Source organism: Coptis chinensis, chromosome 4 (assembly GCF_015680905.1).
Source record: "Coptis chinensis isolate HL-2020 chromosome 4, ASM1568090v1, whole genome shotgun sequence".
Lineage (NCBI taxonomy): Eukaryota > Viridiplantae > Streptophyta > Magnoliopsida > Ranunculales > Ranunculaceae > Coptis > Coptis chinensis.
In genome coordinates this window covers 2,745,787-2,758,139 of record NC_141459.1, presented here as the reverse complement: position 1 = coordinate 2,758,139, position 12,353 = coordinate 2,745,787, and the positions used below count along the sequence as shown (strand labels likewise).

General features: G+C 36.4%; 1 protein-coding gene across 1 annotated transcript; it reads right to left on the bottom strand.

Annotated features, from left to right (window-relative positions):
- Positions 1-331: 331 nt before the first annotated feature.
- Positions 332-7,245, bottom strand: SWI3C (SWITCH/sucrose nonfermenting 3C). The gene is made up of 8 exons (XM_086606220.1): positions 6,424-7,245; positions 5,801-6,336; positions 4,006-4,369; positions 3,800-3,873; positions 2,731-2,846; positions 2,399-2,472; positions 2,056-2,237; positions 332-870 (listed from the first exon to the last, which is right to left on the bottom strand). Exons 1-8 carry the CDS (start codon positions 6,974-6,976, stop codon positions 397-399), a joined length of 2,373 nt encoding a protein of 790 aa, XP_086462346.1. The 5' UTR covers positions 6,977-7,245; the 3' UTR covers positions 332-396.
- Positions 7,246-12,353: the final 5,108 nt, after the last annotated feature.

Genomic DNA, 12,353 nt, shown 5'->3' with positions numbered 1-12,353 from the left:
CACATGCTTCTTTCCTTATGGATCCTGTAGTGATTAGAAGCGGTAAATCTGGTTTTGCCATCATGAAGAACAGCTCAAAACTCTCTCCCACTTGATAACACTTGCCGATACCCAAACTGGTGATGATCATGTAAAGACAAACTCCAAAGTATAGCTGAAAAGAAAATTCTCATCTTCTCAAGTAGTCAAAACTCTCTCCCACTTGAAAACAAAGAAAACCTTTTGACAGATGTTCTCAAGTACTCCTAGTTGAACATAGTTTTAGGATGTGACGGCCCTTTTGACAGGGAGGGGGTGGCAGATATTGTACGGCCACAGGTAAGAAAAGATAGATGTGAATATGTGATACAAAATAAATCATACAGCTATGCATGGAAACAAATTTTTTACATTTTCTCAACCTACATGTGTGTTAGTCCCTGATACAGGTCTCAAAATCGGATGTCCCATGTTAGGGGTGTTGTTGCCTGGGGCATTATTGAACATCACAGCGGCTGAAGGGGCAGATGAGGTAGGATGGATTGCGGAGAGGGGTAACCGAGGTCCATATCCAAACATAGTCCGCTGTGGCAGGAAGGGCATGTGTGGGTGAGTGGGTTGGTTGTTTCCAAACCCTGAGTTGTTTGTCTGAGCAGGCGAAGCTGACATAACCGGTTGCCTGTTGTTCAGCACATTGTTTGGCAATGCCGATGAAACACCACCTGTAATAGTAGTAGCAGTAGTGGCTCTGGACGGTACAAATCCAGTTGATTTGATGCGAATGCGTTCTGCTGCAAGCCGCTGCCGCGCCCTCTCCACCTGTTCACATTCCTTCAACAGCACAGTTTCCACCTCCGCAAACTGCTTCAGCTTCACCTCCACTTTCCTCAACTACATTAACAAACCAAACTTGTGAATGAACCACCACCACAAACAATGAGCAACTCATTAGTCTCAGTCGTGATCAAAAATCACCTGCCAACTATGAAATATTGGTATATAATGGATTGGAAAAGTAAATAATTGGAAGGATATTATGACACTAAAATGGCACATTAAATGACACTTTTAGAGGGGGCACATGGAGGAGAGTTGAGGGCTAATTTTTTGTAAGTATGTTCTCCACATCATGGAGATCATCCGCACGAAAAAACAGTCCATTTTAATGTGTTTAACCTTGTCAAAAGTTGTGTTCAAGTGGAGGATTTAACTAACGGTTCACCGTTTCTCACATTTACAACATTGTTTTGACAAGGCTAAACATTCTCCCAAATGGGATGAACTTTTGTAGGGATGACCATCATAGTGAGGGTTCATCCTCAAAAAATCAGCCCCTTAACTGTTCCCCATCTGTGCCCAATAAACATGTCACTTAGCGTGTTGTTTTGGTGACATAATATTCCTTCCTAAAATTAATAAATCAGAAATTAAACAAGACAACTAAATCATTAAGTGAGATATATTTCTGCCAGAAAGCCTACCAAATCTTAAAAGGCCTTAACCATGAAAATGATTATTTGCTTCATCCACATTGGTGGGTAATAGGAGGCTAGGAGCTATGCATGTTAATAGGACATGGTGACGAGATGACAAATTCTTGGAAAGAAAGTTACTGTTACATACTCTTGAAACGAAGCAAGCCTCATGTTTTCTACCAATCATACATCCATAACAACATAAATCGGAGACATTTTGAGGAAACCGACCATGAAATTCCTTAGTGGACTCTTAGCAACAAAGGATTGTTAATCAATTAGTGTAGGCTTTGGAGGGAGTTCGAGGAGATACCTTTTGGCATTTTTGTGTTTTCTTGGGAATTTGTAATCTAGGAGGCTTCAATAATAGCTGTTTTCTTTCGTTTTTTGGTTGTTTTTAGCTACTTGCGATTGTAACAGGATAGCTCTTCTTGCGTTGTACATACTCTTTTAAGTAAATATATACTATGGTCGCTTATATTTTACGAAAAAAAATAAAAAAAATCCATAAAATTCAAGAAAATGCAGTCAAAAGAACTAAAATTCACAACATAAAACAAGACAGAAAATACAAACATTAGCATTTAGCAACAAGGAGTACCTGATGATTTATGATACTGGCAGTCATTCTCTGAATTTCACGCTCTTCATGATCTGCAAATTGTTTGGCCTTCATCGCGGCAGCAGCTAGACCGAGTTTGGCAGCACTTTTCACTCTTTCGGAAGGCAATGGGACAGCATGTGCATCTTCACCAGAAGATCCTTTTATTGCCTGATTTTCCTCTGAAAATCATTCATAGACAATCAGAAAAGAGTTAAATGTCAGAACCATGTTAACAATAATTATAAGAATAATAATATTACAATAATAATAATATTTACAATAATAATATCAATAATAATATCAATAACAATAATCATGGTACTAACAATCCAGAAAGGACCTTTTGAGTGGCTTATGCTTGCAATTGATCCATAAAAATCACCTTCCCTACCATGCCCACTCTCCATACACGGCCTTCAAAAGACAGAAATTTCATCTTAAAAGTCAGCATATATTATATACCACAAGACAGGTTCATTCCAAAACTCCTGCTAAATCAAGAAAATAAGTGAAACCAACTATTAACATCTATACTTTCAAAAGGCGGCCGTTTCAGATCAACAAAAATGTGAACGTATGTCCATAAGTTTAAAGTGGATTAATTTGCATTGACAGATCACATGCAAAGAAATTCATTTCAAATTTGTAACCACAAAGAATATAGTATCCCACCTATCAACATGAACAAAGCCTTCCAATTGTTGGTCTTCATTGGATAATGCTGCTAATGATGCATGTGCACAGGCTGAAGCAACTCTTGGCCCGAGTGTAGAGGAAACAAACGCAACCTAGAAACCCTCATCATCAGTTAGTTATTAAGACACTAGATTGAACAACAGACTCACAAATCTAGTGCAGATCTAATCATTACATATTAACATAGTAAAAGATCCCAAGATATGATGATAAAATCATAAAATAGAAGGAATAGAAAGAATAAGCTCCTGGTTCCTGGAGTGATGAATTAATGCATAATGTGATTCACATCCTACATACCATGGTCTAAACATCATTTCATCTTGGAATGATGTATTAGTCCAATAATCAATTGGAGGGTAACCCGAACAGAGAACCTGGTCATGATTTCTCTCATACAATCTCCCGTTATGAAGTCTCATTTCTTGAGCAAGAAATACACAACACAAGATAGACCGTAAAGCTCAACAGAAGTTACTATAGAAGAAATCGTAATAGATGACTTTACTATAGAAGTTACAATAGACCGTAAAGCTCAACAGAAGTTACTATAAAAGATGACTTTACTATAGAAGAAATCGTAATAGATGTTGTCAATTTTGTCTTAATAAGTTAACCCGGCTTTTAATCAGGTAACCTGTTTTCAAAGGTAACTACTACATAAGTTGTCAAACTTTGTATATGCATCTAGTCTCACTGCACAATCCCAATTCCCAACAGATATCTAGTCTTCAAGATGTTTCTCAACTTAAGATTTACGTTTTCGTTTGTGTCTAAACAGACGTCAACACATGTATATGTGTATGTTATATTTTTGGTATTAAAATTACAGTTATGGATTATTACGTTGATAATCTTGACCGCTTGGCAACAAATTTTGCAAAAAGAACTCCATCTTCAGCAAGAAAAACTTCTTGAGATATACAATCAAGATGAGAAAGAATCAGATATGGCATGTCTAGTCATCTCTACATAATCTATATGCTTGTTTATTGAAAAAAAAAAATACATAATCTATATGCTTAAAGTAATCATGATTCCATACCAGGGCCATCACTGGATTCCCAGAATTTCCAAAGGGAAGCCTACTTTCAGAATCCAAGTCTTCGAAAGATTTACCTGATAAAAGAATATACAAAAGAATCAAACAAGATCGTGAGAATTCTAGCAGACAGAGGGCAAGATGCTAAAGAAATATTGCACATCCAGCTAGGTAACTGGTAGTGAGAAACAAGAAGAGATTATATATACTTGCAGAATCGCCATTCGAGTTTGAATATTTTCTTCCGTGAGCCACTATGCCAGGTGTATCGGATGCAATGGATCTGCTCGGAATCTCAATACTTTCCAGTAGGCCGTCCTCCATGGGGAGACGAATAAAATGAAGAATGCACTGTGCCTTGGACTTTGTGCCTACATGTTCTGCAATGTCATTCCAGTTGTCATTGTAAATTTCAAGGGCCTCTAGCAACAGAAGTGTTTCCTGGTCGGACCAACTGTCCCCATCGACATCCCAAAAATCCTTTGTGGAACTCATCCATACAAAGTCTATGCTGGAGTGACCAACAACAAATTTCCCTTCATGGAAGCAATCCACACAAAGCACTACATCAGCCTGTTCAATAAGATGTTAATGCCTTATAAAAGTAGAACGCAAGAAATTATATCATTTTTAAACAGTGCATACAAAACTGGGGATTTAATGAGATGTTACATGCAACCACTATGACACTACCTATCGGTCTGTCTCTTAAATGATTATGATTTATGAATGTTGTTAAGAGGTATTTGCAAGTAGCATCCAGGTATATAACTGATTAACAGATTATGAGGAATAATTTAGTCAACTTTTTAAAAAAAACGTAAATAACATTTCCTCTCTTTTTTCTTTTATCAATACAATAAAATAATTACTTTGATCCGGAATTATCTTTTTAGGAGGACACTTGTACATATTTCTGCCATATCCTTCCATCATATATAGTACAGCTATCGGCTGGTAGCATTTCAATGTTCTGTGATTCTCCTGAACAAGATTGGCTTGACACTTCTGGATAAAATAGTCATTGTTGGTTGACTAATTTCATTGCTCAACCATATGTGCAACACTAATAGCTTCTTTTCCACATATAACAACAAAGATGGAACATGTGTATTAATGGAAACATTGCTAGGATAGTGCCAGTCAACCTACTTTTCTTTGAAGTCTTCTTAAAACCAAAACAACAAACAGGACCATGTCAATCATTCTGTATCGGACATGATCAGAGTTTGTATACATAATGGAGACTACAACATTTCTTGGACTGTCGCAGCTTACGGAAGTAACTTAAGTGGTATGTTTATAGAAGGAGGCTCACATTCGTCCTGTTATAACTAAGTATGAAAGGATTCCTATATTGAGAGTTACAGACTTATAATAGCATAGAGTACAAAGGTGACTACTGTGCAGATTTAGTTTTTGTAAGGACAACCATCTAATGTGGTAGAGGTTAAACAAAATTATTTCTTTCACACATAACTTAGTAAAATCTCACATTTGAATATAAAACTACAGTGTTCCCTATGATAGATGAAAAATGTTTCCTACTATCTGCAAAAGTTTACAGCTTATGCACTTTGAAAAATACCAAACAAGTCTCTCCCACCACGTTACTTGCTGGTTGCTCAATTAACTCACAGATATAATCTTAAGAGTGGAAAGCAGAGGAAACTTGTCTCACCTTCTCGCGCCCTCTCTCTAGCTCTTTTCTAATGGCATATATTACTTGTTAGTGTCTCAACTAACTAATAATTGGGGTCAAGGTTACGGATGGACAGAAAAGGACATCCCAAATGGATTCCTTTTAATTCCTAAAAACCTATGCTTCAAGCACAATTAAAGAATAGAAATGCCCCTAATCATCTCCAGAAGCTTCAACAAATCCAGTTACTAAACAAGCATGCTTCATGAATTGTTTTGCCCATCCACATAAGTATTCCAAAATATAAGATTGAATCTAGAAATACACGATGCTGAGAATAATAACACTGAAGATAAAATTACCTCCTTTTGAGACTGATAGTGCACACGGGGCAGAGGCCGAGAGCAGTGGTTGCAATGATTTTCAGATAACCGTTCTCTGATTCTATTATCCAAATCAGCAATCTCATCACCAGTAGATAAGGATGACGAACAAATATCCTCAGGCCTAATCCTGCTCTTAGGTTTGTCAAAATGGATCAAACTGTAAATAGACTTCAAAGCAGCTGAGTGAATATGGATTTCTCCATTTGAGTCCTCCTTTAGGTATGGTGCACCACCCCTAGGTTCACGATTTGGAGCAGGTGCACTGTAATTAATGATCCCCCAATGATCCAAAAACCGAACAATCCGATTCAAGTCATGAACATCAACACCAGAAACCAAACCTTGACAATCATTAACCACAAGTCTTTTATCCGGATTTTCCATATACTTAGCAACAACCCGGTTTCTACAATCCATATACTTCTCTGGTGTATGATCACTAGACTTTCCAGAGAAAAAATGTGGCACCACTTGTCTTTCCAATCTATTAATCGAATTGGGCGAGAACCAATCTAATCAAATAATAAAAAATATTAAAAAACAAACTAATAACCAAAAAAATATATATACATAATTAATTAAACAACAAAAGCACATACCAGCATGCATTGGCACAACATGAGTTACACTATTCCCATATCTCTTAACAACGCCTCGACCTTCCATAATAACCGGTGGAGTACAAACATACGAAGCAGTCCCATCTTGATCCAATGGGAGTAAATAAGGACTATCCGCCGGAACACTAGACAGTACTTGAAGCTGTCCATGAGACACATTTTCAAGAAACAACAAATTTTGGACAGGTCTATTTTCACCTAATTGAACACCCTTCTCAGCAGTAACAATTGAAATAACCGACGAATGAGGCCGATTCACAGTATGCTCAATTACTCTAGGGAAGTCAGAAATACGAGTGGCCCCACCTGATAAAACCTCGTTTTCGATATTTTCAGTTGTTGTTGTTGGGTGTAAGTGTAATAAGTCATCATCTATTTCATCAATTTCTGCCTCGTCATCGACATTTTCTTCTTCTTCTTCTTCATCGTCTTCTGGTTTTTGTCGTTTAGTAGTATTATTGGTGGAAAGATTTGTGCTTTCTCGTTTTCGCTTTCTCCACTTGGTGTTTGGGAAAGAAAGAGAAGCTGACATTGGAGTGAAATGAGTTGGAGTAGATCAAGTGTAGATCAAAGACTATCGTTTTGTAGGTAATCAAGAGATCTTTGTTTGGGTGTTGAGAGTTTAGTGGAATGATAATTTCACAGAGAATGAGGGAAAGCCCAGGGAGCAGAGGTGAGAGAGGGTGGGGTGATTTTTTTTTCTCTCTCTTCTCTCTCTCTATCTATGTATATGTTTCTCTCTCTCTCCTCTTTTTTCTCTCCTTTCAGAGTGAAGACAAATTGCAAAATGGAAGTTGTATCAAGTTGCTTAGAAGCAACCCTTCTTAAAAGAGTTGCATAGTACACTAATATTTTTCCAAATAACGTTCGTAGTTCATAGTTCATAGTTCATGATGAGCAATGCATCACTAGTACTAGTTTAGTTGTTTTGGGTCGGGAAACACAAAAATCTAAATTTCGGTCATTGGTAATATCGCAAATATTTGTAAAATGGAAGATAATATTGTAAAATAGGGAGAGGCGGTCAGTTAGTTTAGACCGAACAGCACAAAATTCCAATTTTCGGTCAGTTGTAACATCACAATTGTTTGTAAAACTGTCGTAAAATTGTAAAATTAGGTGTCTAAATTTTATATGACAGCTTTACCCCTCCCTCACTTATGTTATTACAATATATTTTTATGACCATAATCGTAATAATCAAAACGGGATAGGGGTATAATTAGAAAAATATACTGTTCACAAAACCATTCTCTTTAAAGTAGTTAGATAACTGGTGGAGAGTAAGCGGAGAGGGAAGAAGGGAGAAAAAGGTGAGTTTGGAGCGAAAAATAAGAGAAGAGGGATTGAAGACAGTCGGACAGAAACCAGCGAAACAATATTTTGGGCCACATAACTCCTCTGGCCTAGAATATTCGTTACGCTCACTTGATTCTTGATCGAGATTTAAAATTGCGCCAACATTTTCATCAATGGGAAAATTGGGGAGATGAAGATTGGTGATTTTGAGTTGGCCTAGCAATTGTTGAATTGGGACACCATTTGGTTAGGGAAGGTTTGGTTTTCTAGTCCATTAGAGCATCATCAATGCGTTGTGACACATCATCATTTTTGGGAGCGGAAAATTTCTAAAAGGAAGGGATGAAACAGCGCGGTTTGGATAAATTTTGCTAAAAAAATTTGAACGGGTCAAGTTGTCCCGTGCGAATCCAATTTTTTTTAAAACGGGAGTAGTTGTCCCCCCGTCCCTATTGACCCATTTTATTTAAAAACGCGCGGACAATGTTCCAGTAACATTTGCCCTGCAATAACTCAGCAAGATAACTCAAAATCCAAACCTTCAATCACCCAATAAAAATTCGATTTTCAATCAAATTTGTTTCTGTTTTTTGCAATGGATCAACGTCGTCGAGCTGGATGTAAGAAGACTATTATGCGTGGCTTGGGGAGTTCAAATCCTCAGGAAAATGAGAATGAACTCGTACCGGAAAATAATTTCAATTTTCCACGGAGATTGAGTATTGTTGATCATCCGACGTTGGCTCCCGATCCAGACAAGCATGTTTCGTGTTTATATAACACTGACGGAATAAGTATGAGTTTATTCAATTGATTTTGATTGAAAATCGTGTTTAGAATTTAACGTATACTAACTATTTGATTAAATGTCTCAACGTGTAGAAAATGAATTCGATGAGATGGAGATGCGCAATGCCGAGTATTAAAGACTTCTGGAGTCATCTAGTGGAAAGAGGGGAGGAAATGGAGCACGTAAGAGCTCAAATTTTAGGAACACCTTTTGGTCCATTGATATCGTGTACGAGCATTCGGACTGATTGTCCACTGATATTTGCATTGGTGGAACGATGGTGGCACACCACGCACACTTTTCACCTTCCATGTAGTGAGATTGGTATCACACCACTTGACTTTACAATGTTAACGGGTTTAAGTATGGGCGAGAAGAAGCCAGTTTTGTTTGATTTAAGTATCGAAGATGATTTTGAAAGGTTGAAGATTTTACTGCCTTCGTTGTTTGATTTTGAAGGTAGACTTGTTCCAGGGAATATGGATGGCAGATACATTTTGAACCTGCACATCAGAGAAAAATTTATGCACCGATTGGATATTGAATATTGTTTATAATATGAAGTTGACTCCCTATATTTGGACCCAAACTCTGCGGAGGAGGATGAGTTTATCAGGATTTTTTTGTTATATTTTTTGGGCCAAGAAAATCTGTGGTTCGGGCTTATTGGTTAGCGTCTTTGGTAGACCTTGATAGCTTGGAAGATTTTGATTGGGGAGGTGCTTTCATGGCACATTTATATACAGGGCTTGATTTGTTTGTACAAACAAATAAATCAAATGGGGAAGCAATGCAACAAAATTACTTGGATACTACAGGTAATTCAATATGATTTAACTTTTAAGATATAAGTTTTTATTTTGTTAGTTAAATATTATATAATTTAAATTAATTAAATACATTTTCATTTGATTATTTCAGTACTGGTGGTATAAGTATTTGGCTTGCTTAAACCCTATACTGAAAAAAGATTAGGATAAGGACTTATGGCCTCGCCCATAGGGATGGGCTGTTTTTGGTCATACTAGATTAAAGGATGAGGTCCATAATGATCTTCAAGCTGCTAGGATCCAAATAGAGACGAAAAGTATGAAATCTATTGTTTGGAGTCCATGGCAAGGTTCTCAATTTGAGAATATGCATATCTGTCAGCATAGTACTCTAATATCGTTAAAAAGATTCATATTGCAATCTCTTGATATACGTGCTTGGTTCCTTGGAGATAGGGTGACTATGCAAACCATTGGATATACATATATTCCTGCTCCCCACCCACAGATATGCGTGCCATAGATGTTTAAGAGAATTTGATTGAACGGTATCGCGTTGAGAGTGCGTGGTTGTGTTTTACAGATTATGTTGATGTGAACTCCAGTCTTGATTATGAGACTTATTGGCGGAAAGTTTATAGGGGAAACCTATCTGCGGGTCCACTGTATAGAGGTGCAAACATAGATATCGCAACTAGTCAGAGTTTTAGGCGAGACGTCCAATTCCCAGAACATGCAAGTTCATCCACAAGAACATCTGGAGTATATCATGGTTATACACCCCCACCTAGTGATCCATATGACCCATGGTCATACCACGTTGTTAGTTCTCAGGGAATGGAGACCACATTTCACTTGGAGCGTTCGGTGCTTGTACCTGAGCTACAACAGTTTAATGAGGTATATTTATATTTCATTATGTTAATTTAAACACACTATGTATATTTAACTTATATACAATATTGACACAATGCATGAAACAGTGCATGCTCGATTATCAGATGAAAGGAAAATCAACCAGGGGCTTCGAGCTAGTTTAATTGAGCATACTCAACAATATTATGGCTATTTAGATGAAGAACGAACACAAAGAGCAAACGTTGAGCTTAGGATGGCTGAGATGACAAACGAATTGGAAGCCTTGGTAATTTTATTATATGTTTTATTTTTTTATTATTTTTTATATATATTCAATTTTAGATTTTAATTGCATTGTGTTGATGTTTCAGAGAATTGCTACTGATATCATGCAACAAAATAGTGCTCCTAATAGGGCAAAAACGGAGAGGGAGTGGCCAGAGCAGTGCTCCATAGTGTTATATTGCACTATTTTGTAATAATTTAGTGATGTCATTGTTGTTGTTGTTGGTTGTTGGTTGTTGTTGTTTTTTAGGGTTTGAACAGGTTTTTAAGAATCTTAACAGGTTTAGGTATATGAATTATATTGATTAAACAAAGGAGGCTATGTCCAATTTTTTTTATGCATTAAATTAATTATTACATTACGTTAATTTAAATTCAAGACATTACGTTAATTATTACTTAGAATCTATACATGTTTTTTATTATGTAGACAAAGAAATTCTCATGTGAACAATCAAGCCCATGTGAACGTGACTAATAAGCCCATGAGCCTCAATTTATTATTCCTCCAATCAATTTATATTCGTTGGCATTATTCCCAAGGGGGATCAATTTATATCCGTTGGCATTATTCCCAAGGGGGATCAATTTATATCCGTTGGCATTTATTCCCAACGGATATATTTCTATCCGTTGAAATTTATTTATAACGGATATATTTCTATCCGTTGGGCCTTTGCATATATATTCAAAGTCATTTTCATTCCTCACTTTAGCTTCTCATTTTCATTCTCTAATCTTTCTCAACTTCAATTTCTATCTCAACTTCAACTACCAATATGGGCGGATCAAATATTGTCCACATTTCTACACCTGAGATTTGTCAGTGGTGTAAGAAAGTTGGTCATTATGCTACTTCATGTCCATACATAACATCAAATGCCCAAACCTTGAATGCAACAGTATGATGATAGTGGTCATAGTTATCAATGATGATGGAACATTGGAAGACAAACTTCTAAAGTGTGATGTTGATGATTGTCCCTCAAATATCAACATCTATCATTCAAAAAAGGTTGACATACATGTATGTAATTTTTGCAAGGAAGCAGTAGATTTATGCCCTAGGTGTGGCTTGTGCGATCAATGCAATCCTTCAATGTGTGGTGGAGAAACAAGTTGTACCTCTTAGAATTTAAGTGTAGGATATGTAATATTTGTATTTTGTTTAATTCCCTAGTGTATTGTCTTTAATTGTTTTGCATGTGTTTTTAATTCCGTAGAATTTTATAAGATGTTTTGTGTTTTTTATTTCAAATTAAGTTGTAATGTTTTTCATTTCTAGTTGAGTTGATTTATTTTTAATTTCAACTTATAAACAAACACATTTTTTCAAGAAAATATACTTTCATTAAAACAAAATATAATTTTATTTAAAGAAAAACATATACGTAAACAATAAAAACAGATTACAACATAAAATTTAAATAAATTAGTACGCTAAAATATAATCTAATACCACTCAAGTATATGTTCAGTCCCCACGGTACAAAAGCCCAACGGTACAATTTTTGTAAATATTCTAAAATCGTCCAGGCCCAACAGTGCAAAAGCCCAATAGTACTAAAGCCCAACTGGTACAAAATCGAACCGTTTGAATTTTTTATTAAAAAAAAAAAAAAATTCTGGATGGCTAAAGTAGTCCCGTCCCACTCTTGGACGGGTCAAGTTGTCCCGTGCACACCATTTCTATTTTCTTAACCAATTTGACTCCAGTTTTGACAATTCTTATAATAGAAATGATCATTTGAAAACTATAAACATTGTCAACTTTCACATTGAAAATAAAAAATAACAACGCGTTGATGGTGCTCTTACTGGTCGGCAAATTGGTGACGACGTGAACATGCCAATGCAAATATGCAATGATATAACCAGCCGGTATCCGATATTTCGATATCCGACAT